Source organism: Canis aureus, chromosome 26, assembly GCF_053574225.1.
Source record: "Canis aureus isolate CA01 chromosome 26, VMU_Caureus_v.1.0, whole genome shotgun sequence".
In the NCBI taxonomy this organism is placed as follows: domain Eukaryota; kingdom Metazoa; phylum Chordata; class Mammalia; order Carnivora; family Canidae; genus Canis; species Canis aureus.
This window is the reverse complement of record NC_135636.1, coordinates 29,662,501-29,684,743: the sequence shown is the minus strand read 5'-3', so window position 1 is coordinate 29,684,743 and position 22,243 is coordinate 29,662,501. Positions and strand designations below refer to the sequence as shown.

Sequence of the window (22,243 nt, the reverse complement as noted above, 5' to 3'; positions counted from 1 at the left end):
GCAGATAGACAGTTTGAGGTAGAAGATACTAACTAGGAAAAGGAAGTAGGATTGAATAGAGGGAGAAGTCAAACTGAAATGTACATCTGACAGAGATCCAGCTCACCTGACAAGGAGCTCTGGAGTGAATACTGCTTATCAGAATTGTCCTGCAGTGGGCCAGAATGGCTGAACCTCTACACCCTTGCTTTCCTCAGTCACCAGATGAGGACAGCCCCAGGAGGAACATGACCTCCCGCAGGACTGTTCCCTGCAGGTGAGGCAGACACTAAAGGAAATGAAGCAGCTGGAGGCTATCTGCTGCCTCAACTCCCTGTAGTAAAATGGCTAGTCTTTCTTTGAAGGTAGAACCTCATGGTACACCCTCATGCCTGCCACAGAGAAAGAGACGAGTGACCATATCTTGAAAAAAAGCAAGACTGTGGAAATAGAGTATTCTAAAGATACTATATTCTGTAGGTGGGGATGAAGAGGGAGTAAATACAGGTTAACACTGAGGTCTCTACACTAATATGATTTGATAGTAATTCTGTTTAACTGATAGTAAACATAGAGGAGAGAGAATAGGTTTGGGGAGAAAGATAAGGAATCTAATTTAGAACATGTTGACTCAGAAATGTCTGCAAAATATTAAGGTGGAGATGATTTTCAAGAATCAATGCAAATGTGGGGGTCTGGAGGTCAGCAGCAGGTGCTACATTTATTGAGCATACATATGTTATATTATTTGTGTATTTTTATTTCATACTCATAATGTCTCTATGAGGTAGGTGCTATTTTTATTATACCATTTTTGTATATTTTATTATACCCTTTGTTTATGAGGAAACTGAGACTTGAGGAAGTTAAATGCCTGACTCAAAGACGTAAAACTCATGTCTGATGACAAAATGCCTGCTTTCAAAGACAGGATTATACTGCTTCCCCATGAAAAACACAGATAGATGGCATATGAAGCCATGGGAATTAGTAGGTCATCCACAAAGGGTACAATTTAAATGGGAACAAGAAAAGCCAAAAAATGGAATTCTAAGGAAGCCACATTTCCAAGGTGAATTGAGTAAGACGACAAAGGCAAAAGGATCTACTGAGTGGCCAGAACAGTTTCTAAAAATTAGAAGTATGGTACTCAGAAGTTAGGGTAAGAAGAGAGTTCTAGTCCACAAAGGGAAATGTTGCATATATCAGGTGGGATGAAGAGTTTACAATTGAAGGTCATTGATGATCTTAGAGCAGTTTATAGGGAAGTCAGGCTGTAGTGGTTTAGGAGTGAGCTAGAGCTGAGGAAGTAGAAGCAAAAGGTATAGGCTAATTTTCCAGAAGTTTTGCAAAGTAGAGGGGGAAAAAATAATGCCATATACATAAGTAAGGAATTTATTAATAATATTATTAAGTAATTGATAATTCTCTGTTCCCATATTATTTCTATTTTACATGTTCACCATTTCTCTGGATATCTCTGTCTACCTCTATTATACCAGCATCCCTTTCCAAGTCTGCCATGCCTGGAAGCATTGAATGTTGTTTATTTTGGTTGTGGATAGACTTCTTGTATTTATTAGGTGCTTTGAATGTCTCAGGTGATTCTGCCTTTGAAAGATGGGCCATAGACCTCCTCCACCCCCACCCAACTCCATCATCTGTTTTCCACAAAGATAAGAATTCGCTTCTCAGACCAATTCAGCAAAGCATGCAACTTCAACTCTGTCTACCTAACTTCCTCCCTCTCCTTCCCCGCCCCCAAATTCTTGGTGGGCAGATCAGGGAGAGGAGCTGCCACTCCAAACCTTCTGGGATATAACGTCCCAGATGGGGAATCTCTTTGGTTTTGCAGTAAGCTGAGATCTTTCCTTGCCAGCCTCATCAGTCCAGCTCTTTCTCAGAGGGGGCTGGAGAGTGATCAACACCGCCGTCCACCTGTGCACAGGAAGATGCCTACAGCCACACCAACGATGATGAAACTGCCCACCAGGACACCCAGGACCAGAGAGGTGTAGGAGCGTCCTGTTTGGCTCCCTGCAGAACATGCACAGAGTTAGCCTGAAGAAATACCTCTGAGATTCTTGTCCATGGTTTGAGTCAAACCCTAAAGGATTTCTACCCAAGGAAGAGGGCTAGTTCTCTTAAGTGACATAAGCTGTATATACTCTGTCTCAAACCCCCAGCCTTGGGCCTCCTGTTGCTCAAGGTATCCATCCTTTAGGTCTATCCATTTGCATGGAACCCACTCAATACACAGGCCCATTCCTGATCCCGTCATACCTTTTGAGTTTTTTGAAGCATTGTGTTCCTGCACGTACTGGACACAGGTATCTTGCAGGAATTCTCGCAGTTCGTACCGAGTACGATTGTAGGAGTTGAGCTGATGCAGAGTGTAGGTGACCACTCTGGAGGGTACCTGGGGCCCTGCCACCCATAAGGCTTTCTCTGGCTGGAAACTCACAAAGGAGCTCTCATTCACAGCCACTTCAAAGAAGACGTGGGCTGGAGAGCCCTCAGGAGGCAGCTCACAGCCCAGGGAGCAGCGAATGGTCAGAGGAACTGTGGATGGGGAATTCAGGGTGAGAGTGCTGCGTAGGAAGGGCGCCAGGTGTGGGAGGAAGTCCACCAAAATGGGGTTTAGGGTGGATCAGGGACAGGGTCTAGCAACAGGTCAACCCCGAGGCCATGCAAGAAGAGGGCCTGACAGAGGGCCCGCAACTTGGACACTCACTCCTCTTCAGGCTCCCACCCTGCGATCAGCGAAGGCAGGTGCCTGACACCTGGGCTCCTCAGAGCGGGCCAACCCACGAGGCGCCAGGCTATCCAAGAGACCCTCCTGGAACCCCGCCCCTTACAAAAGGCCCCGCCCCGTTTCCCCAAGGCCCGCCCTCATCGAGTCCCTCCCACAGGCCTCCCCGCCCCTCGCCCGGGCCGCCCCCGCCCCCTCCGCGCGCGAGCGCCGCTCACAGTTCACGCGCCGCTCCTGGTGCACCAGCCGCACCAGCAGGTTGAACTCGTCCAGGTAGGTCTTCAGGCGGCGCTCTCTGCGCGCCCAGCTCTCGGGCTCCTCCAAGGGCTGCAGCTGGAGGATCGTGACGTTGGTGCCCTGGCCTTCCAGCACGTGCGTCGTTAGTCCCCCCAGCGACGCGTTGCCCCGGTGCCACACTTGATGGGGGTCGCGGAAGTAGGAGATCTGCAGCATGTGGAGGTTCCGAGGGCCTGAGGATAGGTGTCAGCGCGTCAGGCCTTGGGCTGGCGTGAAGCTCAGATAATAATCCCCTACCAAAGGCGGCCGCCCACCTTCTCGGCCATTCATGAACTATAAAGTGTTCTTCCACCCATCCTCCCATAACCCTGTCAGGAGAGCAGGACAGGGATTATTATCTCCGTTTTACAGATAAGGAAACTGAGGCTGGAAAGAGCAGAAGCCATTTGCCCCAGGGTAATCCAGTCAGTGGAAGAGCCACCCCGATCTTTCTCACCCCTAACTACCCCCATTTCCGGTTGGTCAACAAATCCTGACCTACAATAAAATCCCATTCCATCTCCTGTTCTCTCCTGTCCTCCGCCACTGCCTTACTTCAGGCCTCATGGGTTCTCATCTGGCCTGGGGTAGTAACGTCCTTCCTCATCCTTCTGCCCTCATTGTCAGTTTCACTCCTTCCAATCTGACCTCCATCTTCTCCCAGAAATAAGATTATGCCCTTCTCCTACTTAAAATGCTCCAGTGACACACTCCCCTATCACTAGTAATAGTAATAATAGCTGTTAAGTACTTATTATGAGCCAAACACTGTACCTACACACATTATTATCTTATTTGTGCTTTCCTCCCATTAGCTTAATGCAGTGGCTACTGTTATTAACCTCAGTCCGTAAGGGAGCAGGCTAAAATGTTTAGCAGAACCAAGGTTTGAGCACAGGCTGTGTGAGTCCAGCACTTTTAACCACTCAGCCATATTGTCTCCGCACAGGAGAGCTGTCCGCAGAATGACATCCAAAGTCTTTAGCTTGGCATTTGAGGCTGCAGGAGACCAGGTCCCATCCGCCTTCTCTGGCCTCTTCCTGTCCTTCGATATAGTAAAGTACTTGGAGTTCCTCATGCTGCCTTTTGGTTAAAATCAATAGCATGTCAGGGTTGCTCTGCCTCCAGGCAAACTTCTATTCGTGCTTTAAGACCCCATTCTGTTGCCCTCTCCTTGGAGAAGTTTTCCTAATGCCTCTCCTCTTTACCTTCCCAGATACAGTGGGTCTGTTTCAATGATTCCAGATTCCACATAACTGTCTCAAAATACACAGACTATTCCAGGCTCCCCTAGGCTATAGAATCATGTCTGATTATCTCTGCCTTCTACCCCTATTAAAGGCCTGGCACAGGATTGATGCCTCGAGAATCCATGAGGGAATGAGTCTGGCGTTGTCATTCTGTGTGTGCATGTGTGTGTGTGTGTGTGTGTGTGTATGTGTGTGCCTTGTCCTTTGTTTGCATATGAAAATTTATGCTCTCTGTCTGCAGATGTGAATAAGCAGATCTGCGTGGGTAACCCTAGATAAGGTTCTTAACTGCCCTGTGCCCAATTTCCTCACCTCTAAAATGGAGAGAATCATACTGCCCACCGTAGTAGAGATATCTTGGGGGTTAGATGAGTCAGTGCATGTATTAATGGTAGTGAGCGCTCCCAGAATACTGGTGAACTGCTCCCTTTTCACCAGTATGGGAAGACTGGAGCAGGAAGGGGAAGAGGACGTGGGTCCCTGTGCCATCACAGGGCAGGGCAATAATTCCTTTCTTTGCTTATACAGCTACCTGTGAGTTCTCCCATGGACCATGGCTTCTCTTCCCCAGACTTTCCCCCGCTGCCTGCCACCCGTCTTCCACCTTCTCTGATCTATTTTGCCTTGCTTCCCTCAGCCCTAGCCTCTCCGGTGGCTTCCCATTCCTTCCACCTGTCATCTCTTCCCAGAGTCTCTTCCCGTCTTCCCTGGACTCAGCAAATCCACATCACCCTCAGCACTCCCTCTCCAGACTCATCCCCTCTTCGCAGGGCTAATCCTCTTGCACTTTTTACCCGTCCCTTCCCATTTCTCCAGTCCTGTTTCCCCAGCCTCTTCCATCACCCCCCTCCCCAGGCCAAACTGTATCTCCTCACCTTGGCTTTGGGACACAAATCAGTCCCCAGGACCCTTCCTGCCCTATAGAGAGATCAGGCTGGCTGCAGGCACCAGCACTGCAGAAATATTCCTCTGGTCCTCCCCCTGTACCCAGGCTGCGAGTCTCCAGAACCATCCTGAGGAAGGAGATGTGCCCCTGACTCACCATCTGAAGCTTCCTGGCTACAAAAGGCCCAGCTGGGCAGGAGCAGCAGACACAGCAGTGGCAGCAATGTTGTCAACATCCTGGCGCTGAGGTTCTTACCCCACCTGGGATCCTGACTCGGCAGGCAGGGGGCTCAGGCTGGCTGCAGCCTAGAGGGGAAAGAAGTAAGGACTGTCTGGAAGGGGAGGAGGCTGAAAGGAGGAGGCTGGAAGGTGGCCAGGGAATAGGAGGAGGAAGAGGGCGGCAGGCTTATAAAGTGTTATTCCTACCCTGTCTCATTTCCTACTAGGGGGCTGGCCTCCCTCTTGCCCTTCCCCTGCCCCACCCTGCATCGGCCCTCATGCCCAGACCTGCTTTTCCCTTTTCTCTGGGCCTCTTCCAACAGGGAGCGGAAAAAGGGGGTGTCAAGTTCAGAGAGAAGTTCTGCCCTCGCTGAGTCAGGGGGGTGGGGCATCTGCTTTCAACTTAGAGTGGACTCTAGGGTGTAGATAGAGAGATCAGCAGGTTACTGATGGGGAAACTGAGGCCCAGAGAGGTGCAGAGACTTTCCCAAAGGAAGTTTATATGTCATGGTGGTAACAGATGGGGATTAGAGTTTAGTTTACCAGCATGCTGGCTACATTTTATCAGGATTTTAAGTAAATAGTAATTACACAATCAGGGATCTTACTCTCAGAAATACATAGTTACAAAATGAGTATAAAACAGCTCACTACAGTGCTGTTTGTAGTAGGAGAGAATTATGAACAATCTAAATCTCATCAGTGGATTTGTCACTTAAAGCAATATTTTTCAATCTGAGGTCACAATCTACTACTGGATAATGAAAACAGTTTAGCGGGGGTTTTGTTTTTGTTTTTATGAAATAGAACAATAAGGATTTTCAGTACCTCGTCTTGGATCAGAGTAAGCATTATTTCATGAAATATTTGTTCAGTTGTATACATGTGTGTTTCAGTTTTGTGCTTGTATGTTTCTGTGATGGATTTTGAACAGCAGTTTAAAATGTATTTCTTAAAAAAATAAAATAAAATAAAATAAAATAAAATAAAATAAAATAAAATAAAATAAAATGTATTTCTTACTCTGGGAAGCAAGTGGAAAAATTTGGAAGTCACCCCCTGAAACTATGGTAATCCATATTGTGAATACTATAAAGTAGTTTAAAAAAAAAACCTCCCCTCCCTAATCTCCACTCTATTTTCATATTAATATTACCTGAAATTATATTATTTGTTCATGTACATGTTTATTATCTGAATGTCCCAGCAGAATATGAGCCCCAAGAGGTTGTCCATCTTGTTTGCTACTGTGCTTAGAATAGACCACATAATAAATAATAATAAATATAAATAATAATATCAGCTAACAGGTGACTGAATGAGATAGTTAAGATATGCATAAATCTCTAAGAGTAAGTTGCAGGATATTAGGTACATTAGGTTTAGAACCATTTATTTGTCAACCACATACATGACAACTAAACAACCTATTTCTTTATGAGAGTAAAAGAATCTGAAAGGATGTACATCAAATACAGCAGTGATTTATCTCTAGTGATTTATTATCAGAGAGGAGCCTGAGGTTAAAAGTATATATGTGTGTATGTGTAGGGGGTGTTTGTGTGTGTGCACATCTGTATATGTGTGTATATGAGTGTGTGTATGCATGTGTATGTGCAAGTATGCATGTATATATGTGCAGTGTGTAAACATGTGTGTGCATACATGTCTAAATGTGTATGTAGGTGCTGTGTGTATGTGTTAGGGATGGCAATTCTGTGGAAGGCCTTTTCAGTCTATTTTGTGAAGGGTTTTATCACTCTATCTGTATTGTTTGAAAATTTTGCACCTAAAATGTGATGATATAGCTTATGTTGAATTAAAAATAAAAGTTTAAGTAATAAATTATGGTGGAAGAAGGTGGCATATCATCTGAGTTGATGTACTGACATGAGACATTGATAAGTGAGAAAGGGAAGTGTGGAATGATGCACAAGTATAATTCCATCTAGTTTGGCTTAAAAGCTTACTTCCGTCCAAGTAATACATATAATTCCATTTTCATATTTTAAAAAAATCTATGTGTATATCTGTGTATTGGTATTTACATAGGAAGAATACGGGGTGGGGGTGCTCTCAATAGAGATTAGCTTTGGGAAATGGGATTGGGTAAAGGGCTGAGGTGGGAGTTTTACCTTCTTTGTTTTATACACTGTTCCTTGGGGGAAGAGTTGATGTCATAGTGGAATCAGGGCAAACCCTAGTCACATATCAGGCTCCCATTCTCTGAACCGAATATATGCAATTGTCCATGCTCACCTCTCGATCATTTTCGACGAGCTTAGAAATAACCAAGTCAGCTTGCCAAAATGGTCTAGTCAAAAGAAACATGGTGGGCCTTGTTTTCCTGCACTGGGACTCAGGAAAAGTAGATGGCCTTAAAATCACTGCCAGTTATACTGTCTTGGCTTTTACTAAAACAATTATTATAAAACATTCCATATTTGAAGAAGTTTTTTCATGCCTAAAGAATTTTATCACAAACATATTTGTCCTCACTACCCAACAGAAGAAATAAAATATTCTCTCACTGCCCCATCACCAAAGAAACCATTAATCAGAATTCACTAATTCTCATTTCCTTATTTCTGGATACTATATTACATGTGCATATATCCTTATACAATATGTAATGGTGGTTTGCATATTTTGAGCTTTGTATAAATAACATTGAAGTGCACTTATTCCTCCGCAACTTACTTTTTTCACCTAATATATTAATACAATTCATCCAAGTTGTTATATGTAGGTCCATTAATTTTCCCTGCTTTATGATGCCATCTTATGAATATACCACAATGTATTTATCCATTCTCCTGTTACAGTTTTTTCCCCATTTTTTGCTATTACAAAGTGTTGGTAATGACTTTCTTGTATGTTTTTTCTTTTCTTTTCTTTTAAAGATTTTATTTATTCATGAAAGACACAGAGAGAGAGAGGCAGAGACATAAGCAGAGAGAGAAGCAAGCTCCCTGCAGGGAGCCCGATGTGGGACTTGATCTCAGGACTCCAGGATCATGCCCTGGGCTGAAGGCAGGCGCTCAACCGCTGAGCCACCCAGGTGTCCCTTGTGCATGTCTTCTTGGGCATATATAGGAGAGTTTTTGTAGGTGCAAACATGGGAGTAGAATTGCTGAGTCATAGGTATATTCATATTTAATTTTACTAAAAATTGCCAAAATGTTTTACAAAATGGTTGGGCCAATTTACATTCCCAAGAGCGCACAAGGATTTCCCTCATTCCATATCCTTGCCAACCCTTGGTATTGTCATATGGTTGGGTGTAAAATGGCACTTCATTTTGGTTTTACTGTGCTTTATCTGATTCCTAGTGAGTTTGCATATTTTTGCTTCTTTGAGACCCTGGAGGATGCCTTGGGATGGAGAGTAATAAAGTATATGATTGAACCAATTTATTTATTTATTTATTTATTTATTTATTTATTTATTTATTTGAACCAATTTAGAATTGAGTGCTGTCCCTCTGATCTATGCAGGTATGGCCTGCATCACTGGGGTTAACATGGTCCACACCACCATCCACAGAGCTAATCACGGACAGGTCTTTTCCACCAAGCTCAGATCTGTCACAGACAGAAATGACAACAAAATAGTTACATCCCAAGCACCCTCCATACATACCAGTACCCCAAAAATCAAAGAGTAGAGGTAACGATTATTATTATAGCCAACATTTATAGCGGACCAGGAACTGTGTTAAGCTCTTTACATAGGGGATCCCTGGGTGGCGCAGCGGTTTAGCGCCTGCCTTTGGCCCAGGGCGCGATCCTGGAGACCTGGGATCGAGTCCCACGTCAGGCTCCCGGTGCATGGAGCCTGCTTCTCCCTCTGCCTGTGTCTCTGCCTCTCTCTCTCTCTCTCTCTCTCTCTCTGTGACTATCATAAATAAATAAAAATTTAAAAAAAAAAAAAAAAAGCTCTTTACATAAATAATGTCACTTTATATGCCAGTCCTTCAAAGTAGGTTTCATTAATATCACCGTTTTACTAATAAACTGAGGCTCTAAGAGTGTGACTTACCTAAGGTCACGCAGCAAAAACTAAAATATGAACCCATGTTTCTCTGATGCCAAAGTTTGTGAATTCAACCACCACATTAGTGTCTCAAAAGTTTTCGGGGAATCACTCTCCATCAATACATTTTTTGGGGGGATCCCTGGGTGGCTCAGCGGTTTAGCGTCAGCCTTCGGCCCGGGGCGTGATCCTGGAGTCCCGGGATCGAGTCCCACATCAGGCTCCCTGCATGGAGCCTGCTTCTCCCTCTGCCTGTGTCTGCCTCTCTCTCTCTCTGTGTGTCTCTCATGAATAAATAGATAAAATCTTTAAAAAAAATACATTTTTTAACACATACTTCCAACACTCCTGAATATTTATGTTATATACAATATAAAACATGCCAAAAATTCATACTGGGTGCTAGGCCTTTATCATTTTCTCTGGGGCAGATAGCACCAGGCTCATTGTCTCCATGTTGCAGAGGAGATAACTCACGTCCAGAAAGGCTAAGTAACTTGCCCACCGTCACACATCGTGAAAGCGCAGAGGAGGGATTTGAACTCCAAAACAAAGAGGTACGGGTTTGGGTACAGGGAATGTGAAGAGAGTGTTGGGGGTGCAGAAGCTGGTGAGTGGGGCCAGCTTGAGGGCATCCCCCTTTCCCCTTCGACACTCAGGGTTGGGATGGGGAAGGGAAAAGACAGGTTGTAGAGTCAGAGCCTATACTAGGCAAGGCCTGGGTAGGCAAGGGGCAGAAAATCACAAAGCAGAGTGGGCATAGAGCCAGCAGCTGGATTTGACTGAGATCTAAAGAATGAAGGTCCTACTGAACAGAGAGATGTGAAGGAAGCCAGTGGTAGCATTTCCCACTCCGGAGAGTACATGCCACAGGAAGATAAGGGAGACAGGAAACTGAGTGGGGGGGGCCACTGCGGGTGCAGCCCCAGTGGGTGACGAAAGGCTGGGTTGAGCCAGGGACTGGCGGTGTGCCCAGCTTGACCTCAGAAGCCCAGACCTCTCCCTCCCCTGTTAGCTACTGGACACAGGCAGTTTAACCAACCAGACCCAACTGATAACAACAGAGTGTGGTCCTTTCAGAGATCACCACCTGCTTAGGATTGGAATAGTAACATGTATTGAGAGCTTACAAATATGCTAGGTGCTGTATGAAGTAAGCAGAATATATACGTTTTGTTTTCACTAGGGCTCTGTGAAAAGTATAAAGAAATAGCCATTATTCGCATGCATTTTATAGATGAGGATACAGAGGCAATGAACGGACCTGTCTGTTAGTTAAAGAAAGCATGTTTGGCTCATGACCCAAACATGCTTTCTTAACTAGTAGACCATCCTATAAGGATAAATGAAGTGACTCATTACCAAGTGCCAGAACACAGTATGTATTCAGTAGGTGGGAGAGATTTGGAAAGGGCTTGGCTTGGGTGGGGCAGCAAGCAGAAGTGACCCTGCAGCGGGAAGTGACCCTGAAGCAGGGCAGTTGACGTTAGGTATAATTCTGAAGGAGAGACAAGGAATAGATATGAATCTTCCTTAAAATTTTCCCCTGTAGACACTGACACACCTCAATTTAGGGAAGATGAAAAGAACCCTGTAACGTCAGAGTGATTCTAGCTCTTGCTGCCCCAGCAAGTGGTGGGAGCCTGGTATTCCTGGCTCAGCTCCTGTCTATCTTTCCAGCCTTATCTTTCCATGTACTCCAGTCTCAGCCAAATCTGCTCCTCCTGATTTCCTGAACAGAGAGCACACAAATATTTTTTCACTTTTTAAATCTCCTTTTTAGATAAACAGAAGTTCCTAATTTTTAAGATGGTCAATGTTATAAATCTTTTCCATTAGTTCATGTTTTTTCTGCCTTGTTTAAGAAATCCTTCTCTAAGGAGGATTTGGGTACAGGGAGTGTGAAGAAAGTATTAGGGGTGCAGAAGCTGATGAGTGGGGCCAGCTTGAGGGGCATCCCCCTTTCCCCTCTGGGATCATGAAAATGTTCTCCAGTTTATCTTCAAAAGCTTTATAGTTTTATCTTTTACCTTTAGGCGTACGATGTGAAGTACAGGTCAAGATTAGTTTCTTTTATGTGAATATCCAAGTTTCCCGACGGCACTTGTTAGAAATCTGCCCTTCCTCAATGATCGGCAGTGATATGTCTGACTTACAGTAAATGTGTTTATTCTGTTTCAATAGCCTATTTTTCTCTTCCTGCACCAGTGTTATGTTATCCTAATTAGTATAACTTCATAATAATACATCTTCATAGCCTGCAAATCAAGTCTCCCCACTTTGTTCCTCAAGAGTGTCTTGGCTGTGTTTATATGTTGAATTTCTATACATAAATTTTAGAATCACTTTATCATGTTGATAGGATTTTAGTTGGTATCATGTTAATGGGTTGGGGGAGATTGATGTCTTCACAATGTTCACATCCAGTGCATTTATTTATATTTTCTTCGGTGACTCTCGGAGTTTTATAAGTTTATCTCTAGACATCTTGCCCACGCTTTGATAGATTCACCCCCCCCAGCCTTTCATATTTTAAAATGTTATTGAAAATAGTATTTAAAGAAATGCCATGGGGGCACCTGTGTGGCTCAGTGGTTGAGCGTCTGCCTTTGGCTCAGGTCATGATCCTGGGGTCCTGGGATCCAGTCCTACATTGGGCTTCCTGCAGGGAGCCTGCTTCTCCCTCTGCCTATATCTCTGCTTTTCTTTCTGTGTCTCTCATGAATAAATAAATTACATCTTTAAAAAAATAAATAAAAGAAATACCATGTTCTAATGGCTTATTGCTGGTATAGAAATATGATCATTTTATTGCATTGATTTTGTATCTAGAAACTTTAATAAACTCTCTTATTTATCCCACTAATTGTAGATTCTTTCGAATTTTATGTGTGCATAGTCCTATCACTAGTAGATAGTGACTTTTATTTTTTCCTTTTTAATTTTTAGAGTTTCTTTTTATGGAGGGCAAGGGAGAGAGGGAGAGAGAGAATCCCAAGCAGGCTCCATGCCCAGCGCAGTGCCTGATGTGGGGCTCAATCTCACAATCCTGAGATCCTAACTTGAAATTAAGAGTTAGATGCTCACTTGCCATCAGGGAAATACAAATCAAAACCACAATGAGATACCACCTCACACCAGTGAGAATGGGGAACATTAACAAGGCAGGAAACCAAAAATGTTGGAGAGGATGCGGAGAAAAGGGAACCCTCTTACACTGTTGGTGGGAATGTGAACTGGTGCAGCCACATTGGAAAACTGTGTGGAGGTTCCTCAAAGAGTTAAAAATAAGTCTGCCCTACGACCCAGCAATTGCACTGCTGGGGATTTACCCCAAAGATACAGATGCAATGAAACGCCGGGACACCTGCATCCCGATGTTTCTAGCAGCAATGTCCACAATAGCCAAACTGTGGAAGGAGCCTCGGTGTCCATCGAAAGATGAATGGATAAAGAAGATGTGGTCTAGGTATACAAGGGAACACTACTCAGCCATTAGAAATGACAAATATCCACCATTTGCTTTGACGTGGATGGAACTGGAGGGTATTATGTTGAGGGAAATAAGTCAATCGGAGAAGGACAAACATTATATGGTCTCATTCATTTGGGGAATATAAATAATGGTGAAAGGGAATAGAGGAGAAGGGAGAAGAAATGGGTAGGAAATATCAGAAAGGGAGACAGAACATTGAAGACTCCTAACTCTGGGAAGCGAACTAGGGGTGGTAGAAGGGGAGGAGGGCGGGGGTGGGGGTGACTGGGTGGCGGGCAGTGAGGGGGGCACTTGACAGGATGAGCTCTGGGTGTTATTCTGTATGTTGAAAAATTGAACACCAATAAAAAACAAATTTATTATTTTAAAAAATAAGAGTTAGGTGCTTAATTGACTGAGGCACCCAGGTACTCCTAGAGTTTCTTTTTCTTAACTTATTGTTCTGGCTACAGCCTCTAGTACAACGTGAATATAAATTATTTTTTCAAGTATTCTTATGATTTTCCTGGTTTAAAAAGGAAAGCTTTCACCTTTTACCAAGATAATGTTTTCTGTATTTTTTTTAATAGGTACCCTTTACTGGATTAAGTAAGATTCCTTTTATTCCTAGTTTACTAAGTTTTTATCATAAATGTTTCGAGTTTTTCAAATCCTTTATCATAATCTAATGAAATGATCATGCAAGTTTCTATCTTTAACTTGTTAATGTGGCAAATGCATTAAGTTTCTAGTGTTAAACTAGCCTTTGCATTAGTGAGATAAGAAACAACTTCTTTATGAGGTATTATCCTTTTTATGTATATTCTACTCTTTAGTTGTTTTTCTCCAGACTTCTCCAAATTCTCCCCGTTCCTTCAAAGCCCTGCTGTGACACCGCCTCCTTCAACCTTCCCAGGTGCTAGAAATGATCTCTTATTCTTCATTCAAAACCAATAGTACTTTATCTCCCGTTATAGCTACATTGTCACTTTCTAAATTCTTTTCTTTAAGATTTATTTATTTATTCATTCAGAATAAGAGAGAGAGAGAGAGAGAAGTGGGCTCCATGCAGGGACTCGATCCAGGGTGTCCAGGATCACGCCCTGGGCTGCAGGCAGCGCTAAACTGCAGCGCCACCGGGGCTGCCCACATTGTCACTTTCTATCTCTTGTCTTCTCCCCTTGACTATAAATCCTGGAAAGCATCGTTGTGCTCTCTTCTCAGCTTATTCCCTCCTTCCAGGACCCAGAACAGAGGTGGTATGAGTGTGACATAGGATGAGGACATGGGCTCAGGTAAAGCTGCCTGGGCTTGTATCTCAGCTTTGCCACTTGCCAGCTGTTAGATTTAGGGGACACCACTTGGCCTCTCTATCAGCAAAAGAGGAAGAATAATAGTACCTGCTTCACAGAGTTGTTGTGAGAAGGAAATGAGCTAGTATAAGTGAATTAGTATAGCTCTGGGCACATATTATTTATGTTAGCTTACTATGTAGTCATTGCCACTACTCACTATGCTTTGGTTGCTCTGAGCCTCTCACAAGTTATTTCTCAAAGCTTCTGTGAGCCATCTTCTCTTATTCCTCTATTTCCTCTAATGTGGTTCACATGCTGCTTCATTCTTTTATTCAATGGGCATTTATTGAGCACTTACTGTGTGCTAGGACCTGGGACATATAAGACCCCCACTCAGGAAGAAGACAATCAAGTAGGATATATATATATATATATATATATATATATATATATATATATACAAGCAATAATAATACAGTAGGATAAGTACTAAGGGAGGTAGATACTGGGGCTGAGAAGTATTGGCATCGTCTAAGTTATGAGAGTAGGGTCCTCTGATTTAGCCTGGGGGTCAGAGATGACTTCTCAGAGGAGACAATACCTAAACTGGTCCTACAAAACAAGTGAGTGGTGGGAGTGGGGAAAGGGCAGAAAGTATGGGGAAAAGTTGTTTCAGAGAGAGGGAGAATAAGGTGCAAATAATATAATATGAAAGGAGAAATAAATAATTTTTTTAAATTTATTTATGATAGGCACACAGTGAGAGAGAGAGAGGCAGAGACACACACAGGCAGAGGGAGAAGCAGGCTCCATGCACCGGGAGCCCGACGCGGGATTCGATCCCGGGTCTCCAGGATCGTGCCCTGGGCCAAAGACAGGCGCCAAACCGCTGCGCCACCCAGGGATCCCGCTGAAAGGAGAAATAATATGATATGCTCGAGACACTGGTACTTAAGGATGGCCGAAACAGAACAAGTGTTGAGGAGGCAGATGTGATGTGAAGAGGTAGGCTAGAGTCTAATGAAGGTCTTTCCTACTATATTGAGGAACTGAGACTTTAACTTGAGGTGATTCTCATCCCCTTCTTTGTCCCCCCAACACCTATTAGAGTAGGTGCTACATACTTCCCTAACTTCTGCTCTTCATTGCCCTTAATTATTTCCATAATATTTGTCTGTTTAAGCATCTGTCCGCCACACCAAAAGCTGTAGGAGGGCAAGAAATGTGTTTTAACATTACTGCATCACCAGGCTAGCAGAGTAATTGGCACATACTAAGTCCTCAATAGATGTTTATTGGATAAATGAACAAATAAATAAGACATCCAGGGAAGGAGAGAAAATTGTAACTCGCAAAATGCCTGGCACATAATTGGCCCTTAGAAAATTATCTAATCCGGATCCCTGGGTGGCGCAGGCCCAGGGCGTGATCCTGGAGACCTGGGATCAAATCCCACGTCGGGCTCCCGGTGCATGGAGCCGGTTTCTCCCTCTGCCTGTGTCTCTGCCTCTCTCTCTCACTGTGTGCCTATCATAAAAAATTTAAAAAAAAAAGAAAATTATCTAATCTTTTTTGGGGGTGCCTGGGTGGTTCAGTTAGTTGAGTGTCCGACTCTTGATTTCATCTCAGGTCATGATCTCAGGGTCATGAATCAAGCCCGGCATTAGCTCCCTGACTAGCAGGGAGTCTGCTTGAGGTTCTCTCCCTCTCCCTCTGCCACTCCCCACCCCCATCTTTTTCAAATAAATAAATCTTAAAAAAATGAATAAATATTTTTAAAAAGAAAATTATCTAACCTTTTTTGTGCCTCAGATTTCTCTTCTGGAAAATGGGGATAAAATAGAAATTATCTCAAAGGGGTATCATGGGTCTGTGAATTGCTTAATCGCAGATCTTATATTTAGAGTCAAGGATAATTCTCAGTATGTTAAAAATATCATTCTCATACAAATAGACAGTGAGCATGGGTCAAAGTTTCATTTAGCTCATTAATAAAGTGACTAGCAGGTTGACAAACCCAGTTCAAAAGAGAATATAAAAGCTGAAGGTTTTATAGTCAATGAAAAAGAAAAACATTGAAAAAATGAGGTTGCTAAATTATATACAAAATGGATTAATGTCTTATAGGATACTAAAACCATAACCTATAGGATTGTCTTCACTATAGACAGAAAAGGAAATCATCACAACTTATTGCTTTACAGAATTGTAAAATGTCTGGGCTCTAATCAATTGTGTAAATAATGTTAAACTTCTCTTTAGGAGTGTCTCTAAGTAGACTTGCCAGTCAGTGCTTTATTATGACATTAAAAGGTGACACAAGGCTGCTAGCTGGCCAAGTGGGTAGAGCATGCAACTCTTGAACTCCAGGTTGTGAGTTCAAGCCCCATGTTGGGTATAGAGATTACTTAAAAATAAAATCTTCAGGAATGCTCGGTTGGCTCAGCAGTTGAGCATCTGCCTTCGGCTCAGGGTGTGATCCCGGGTCCCGGGTCCCAAGCCTGCATCAGGCTCCCTGTGAGGAGCCTACTTCTTCCTCTATCTATGTCTCTGCCTCTCTCTGTGTCTCTCATGAATACATAAATAAAATCTTAAAAAAAATAAAATATTTTTTATAAGTCACACAGTCATCTTTTTATTTCAGTAACATGTTTAAGATAGTTTTTCTTAACACTAATAAGTTCAATTTAATAAATGCTATTGTCATTAAGATTCTCAATAAATGTTTGCTGAAAAGATTTTCATTTGATTAGACTTTTCCCTTCTCTCCAGAAGCAGAGTTTGGGGCCTATAGAGAAGGTTGGCTGAGGGTGGGAACACTGCAGGATACTTATGCTCTTCCCTCCCTCAACCTGGGGTAGTATCTGAGTAATTCTGTATCACCAAAGGGCAGAGAGAAGTGCCTGCTTTGGACATCAGTAGAGGAGATACCTCCCCCCATAAGGACATATTTTATTTGAAAGAACTGGATATTTCCAAAAGGCAGTGAAGTAGACACCATGGAAAAATCAGAAATGTGTTGAACCACTATCCATTTATTTTTCCCATTTTTTTTTAGTTTAAAAAATTGTAGTAAAATACATATAACATAAAATCTACTCTTAAACCATTTTAAGGGTACAGTTCAGGAACATTAAGTGCAGTCACATTGTGCAACCATTACCACCATCCATCTCCAGAACTCTTCATCTTGCAGAACTGAAACTCTGTACCTATTAAACCATAATCCATTCTCCTCGTCCCAAGCCCCTGGCAACTACCCTTCTACTTTCTGTCTATGCATTTGACTACTCTAGGTGCCTCATATAGGTGGTATCAAGCTATATTTGTTCTTTTGTAGTTGGCTTATTTAACTTAGCATAGTGTCCTCAAAGTTCATCCATGTTGTAGCATCTGTCAGGTTTTCCTTCCTTTTAAAGGGTGAATAATATTCCATTGTATTTATATCACATGTTGTTTATCCATTTGTGGATCAGAGGACACTTGCACCACTTTCACCTTTTGCCTATTGCCTCCGTTAATTTTACAGTGTAGGATTATTTTTGTTTTAAATTGCACATGAAGGATGGATACCATTTTCAAGGCTTGGGATATCAAAGATTATAATCCGGCCCAGGACCTGGGGCTGACTGGATTATGAGACCATCTGCAGTCACTTCTTGATTCTAAACTTTTGTCTAAATACACCCAGGATGGCAAGGTTTCTGTAGGCAAATTTAGCCATAAGCCTGAGTTTACTTGGAACATGAGCACTGTAAAACATGTTCTGGGGCTCTGACCAAGGAATCACTGTTTTAAATGCATGGGCATGCTGGATAGAGTGGAAATTCAAACATTTCTAAAAAGCAACAGATGGAAAATTTCCCAGGGATAAACCAGTTATTTCTTGGCAGTCCCAAAGTATGTAGTGTACAAGCTCTTCCCTGGGAGTCAGGAGAATCTGCTTGAACCGCATGGCCCCCAGATGCTAGAAAAGGAATTCCCAGATGCTTCCTTGCTAAAAGTAGTCAAGAGAACTGGATGCCTTGACTTCCAGCTTCAGGGAATTGAATTTTTTTACTCTGACTTTTCAGCAGAAAGAAAGGGAATGTTGAATGTAGAATCATATGAAGCTAAAGCCAGAGGACATTGCAGAAGTCAATCAAATCTCTGTTTTTTATTCTGAATTGGCCTTTTATCTATACATCTGTCATTAATTTCATCATAGACTGGGGCCAAATCTTAGTTCTTCCATTCATTCAATTTTTAAAACTTGTTTCCATTTTTTTAAAACCTGATAATTATGATAATAACACTGTCTCAGAGGATTGCAGTGAGGATTCATGGTATTAATACATGCACAGTACTAAGAACAGTGCCTGGAAGATAGTAAATTACTATATGAAATAATTCGCCAGAGAACTACTTGCTATTGTCAATATATTTTGGCCATTTTCTTATTAGCATTCTTATGGTTATTATTCAGTTGGAAAATAGTCAAATTTCATTTAGAGTGTTGTCCTATAGTTTTATTCTGCTATGATTATTTCTGGGGGGAAATTCTGCAGTTGATATGTGTGGAATTTTGTCTTCCAATTTGTTTTTGCAATAACTCTGCATGAATCTGTTAATATTTTCCTTGTGTTGAGAGGCAGTTTCATTCTCTCACTTTCCAGATATGGAAACTGAATTGCCACAGGGGAAAACAACTTACCCAAGATCACATAGGAATAGTGGCTAAACCAGTAATAGAACTAAGGGCTTCTGACCACTAATCAAAAGCTCATTCTGCTTGGCACAGAGACCAAGAACATTCACCTTGGGGATTGATACAATCTGAGCATCCTCAAACTCATTCACCCACAGGAAGACTTGAACACTCTATGATTCCAGATATTTTCCAATTGGCATTTTTCCTTTTTATTGAAATTGCAAGCACTTCAAGAGAAAGGACTGTGACCTGACTACTTTGGAATTTTCATTGTGCATGAATTTTCATTGTCATGCACTGTCCTTCAAACTCCTGAGGACAGAAACTATTGCCTATAATATCTTGGATTAATAAGGGCAGATGCTCTGATACTATATATAGAATACCTGGAAGACTCCAACAAAAGACTGCTAAAACTGATAAATTCAGTAAAGTCGCAGGATACAAAATCAATGTACAGAAATCTGTTGCATTTCTGTCACTAATAATGAAGCAGCAGAAAGAAACATTAAGGAATCAAACCCATTTAAAATTGCACCCAAGACAATAAGATACGTCAGAATAAACCTAACCAAAAAGGTGAAGGACCTGTACTCTGAAAACTATAAAACGCTGATGAAAGAAATTGAAGATGACACAAAGAAATGGAAAGACATTTCATGCTTATGGGTTGGAAGAACAAATATTGTTAAACTGTCTATATTACCCAAAGCAATCTACACATTAATGCAATCCCTATCAAAATACCAACAACATTTTTCACAGAACTAGAACAAACAACCCTAAAATTTGTATGGAACCAGAAAAGACCCTGAATAGCCAAAGCAATCTTGAAAAAGAAATGCAAAGCTGGAGGCATCACAATTCTAGACTTCAAGCTATACTACAAAGCTGTAGTAATCAAAACAGTATGGTTCTGGCACAAAAACAGACATGTAGATCAATGGAACAGAATGGAAAACCCAGAAATGGACCTATAACTATATGGTCAATTAATCTTCAAAAAAGTAGGAGACAATATCTAATGGGTAAAAGAATGTCTCCTTAAGAAACTGGACAGCAACATGCAAAAGAATGAAACTGGACCACTTTCTTATACCTACAGTGTAAGAAATTAAGAGTAAAAAAAAATCAAAAGTAAATCAAAATGGATTACACGCAATAATTCTTTTTTAAGTAAACTGTATGGGAAAACTGGACAACAATATGCAAAAGAATGAAACTGGACCACATTCTTACTCCTATGGTGTAAGAAATTAAGATTATATTCAAAATGGAATACAGGCAATAACTTTTTTTTAAAGTAGACTGTATGCCCAGTGTAGGGCTTGAACTCATGACTCCCAGAACAATAAGAATCACATGCTCTACTGACTGAGCCAACCAGGTGCCCCAGGCAGTGACTTTTTTGACATCAGCCATAGATATGTCTCCTGAGGCAAGGGAAACAAAAATAAACAATTGGGACTACATCAAAATAAAAGGCTTCTGTACAGTGTATACATATATACTATCATATAATATATATGGTATAATATAATAATAAAATGGGATATTACTCAGCTATAACAAAGAATGAAATCTTGCCACTTGCAACAACATGGATGCAGCTAGAGTATTCTGCTAAGTGAAATAAGGCAGAGAAGACAAATACCATATGATTTCACTCATATGTAGGATTTAAGAAGCAAAACAAACAAGCAAAGGGGGGGAAGAGAGAGAGGGGGGGTGGTAAACCTAAAAACAGATTCTGAAATATAAAGAACTGATGGTTCCCTTAAGAGAAGTGGGTGAGGGGTTGAGTGAAATAGGTGATGGCGATTAAGAAGAGCACTTGTGATAAGCATCAGGTGTTGTATAGAAGTGTTGAATCACGGGGATCCCTGGGTGGCTCAGCGGTTTGGCGCCTGCCTTTGGACAAGGGATCGAATCCCACGTCAGGCTCCCGGTGCATGGAGCCTGCTTCTCCCTCTGCCTATGTCTCTGCCTCTCTCTCTCTCTCTGTATGACTATCATAAATAAATTTAAAAAAAATAGAAGTGTTGAATCACTATATTGTACAGCTGAAGCTAATATTAAACTGTACATTAACTGTAATTTAAACAAAAACTTAAAAAGAAACATATGGGAAAAATAGGGGCAGTGTTCAATAAATGGAACTAATAAAGATATCCTTCCTTGTTTTTAAAGAGAAATAGAGGGGCAGGGAAGAAATTAATATGTGCCAGTCACTGTCCTGAGAAATTTCACTTCTATCCCATTTAATCCCCAAAATCTTTTAAGGCATTGTCAATTTCCATTTTTTGATCAGGAAATTAAGGTTCAGACAAGTTAGGCAACTTACTCTGAATCTCTTCACAATAAATGTTCAAGTTTGACACTTCTCTGGTGGACTATAACCTTCTAGAATCCAGTAAGATAATCACAGAGTAATAGGTAAGTCAGGAAGGAAGAGTCCTAATGCTTTCCAGAGACGTTTTTTCTCATGAGGGAGAAAATCAGCCACATAAATTGTGATGATATAAGTCATGGTTGTATTTTTCTGTATTTTTCTACAGTGTAGAAAATGCATATTTTCATCAAGCTAGAAAAAGAAAGGAAAATTATGAGTAGTTCAAACTTGCTCATAAAAATAAGAACTAGCATTACCAAATCCAGCAACCTGCCCCCTGCAAAAAAAAAACAAACCCATCTTATCCACACTAGAATTTTGAATAAGAAACAAAAATCAGCTATAGGATGTATATGGGGAAGGATGATGAGGCCTGGGTAACTTTTATAGCACAGAAAAGCTCAGACCTAGAAAATGCTTAGTATGTGTGCTAGCCTGGAAAATAACCCCTAAAGATAATTCATTAGGTCCTAATCCCTGGAATTTGTACATGTCATACCATTCGGAAAAGGGGTTTTTGCAGATGTGATTGAGTTAAGGATCTTGAGATGGGGGGCAGTTATCTTGTATTACTCAGGTGGCGCCTAAAGGCGATCACAAGTGTCCTTATAAGAGACAAAGGGAGGGCATAGTGAGACACATCTACAGAGGAGAAGGCAGTGATGTGAAGGTGGAGGCAGAGATGGGAGTGCTATGGCTGCAGGCTAAAGAATACAGCAATTTTCTCTTCTCTAGGAGAAGCTGGAGAGAAAAGAAACATTCTTCCCTTGAGCCTCCAGAGGGAATGTAGCCCTGCCAACATCTTGATTTTGGCCCAGTGAAACTGATTTCAGACTTCTGGCCTCCAGAACTGAGAGAAAATCAATTTCTGTTGCTTTAAGCCACCAAGTTTGTGGTAATTTGTTACAGTAGTCACAAGAAATTAACGCAGCGCTCCTGTGCTGTTATCCAAGTCTTAGTTTACTATTGTCTCCTTTCCCTACCATCTGGCACTT

At 41.9% G+C, this 22,243-nt stretch overlaps 1 protein-coding gene across 3 annotated transcripts in view; it reads right to left on the bottom strand.

Moving 5' to 3' along the window:
• Positions 1-1,358: 1,358 nt before the first annotated feature.
• The window catches only part of PROCR (protein C receptor), a 23,483-nt gene continuing 2,598 nt past the window's right edge, over positions 1,359-22,243 (bottom strand). The window contains exons 1-5 of one of the 3 annotated variants that reach the window (XM_077872878.1): positions 5,650-5,732; positions 5,300-5,448; positions 2,950-3,201; positions 2,263-2,541; positions 1,359-2,016 (exon numbers count right to left, since the gene is read on the bottom strand). In XM_077872878.1, coding sequence (XP_077729004.1) covers positions 1,901-2,016; positions 2,263-2,541; positions 2,950-3,201; positions 5,300-5,378 — 726 coding nt within the window. In that variant the 5' untranslated portion in view covers positions 5,379-5,448; positions 5,650-5,732 and the 3' untranslated portion in view covers positions 1,359-1,900. The other 2 variants (XM_077872877.1, XM_077872876.1) reach the window with 2 other exon arrangements.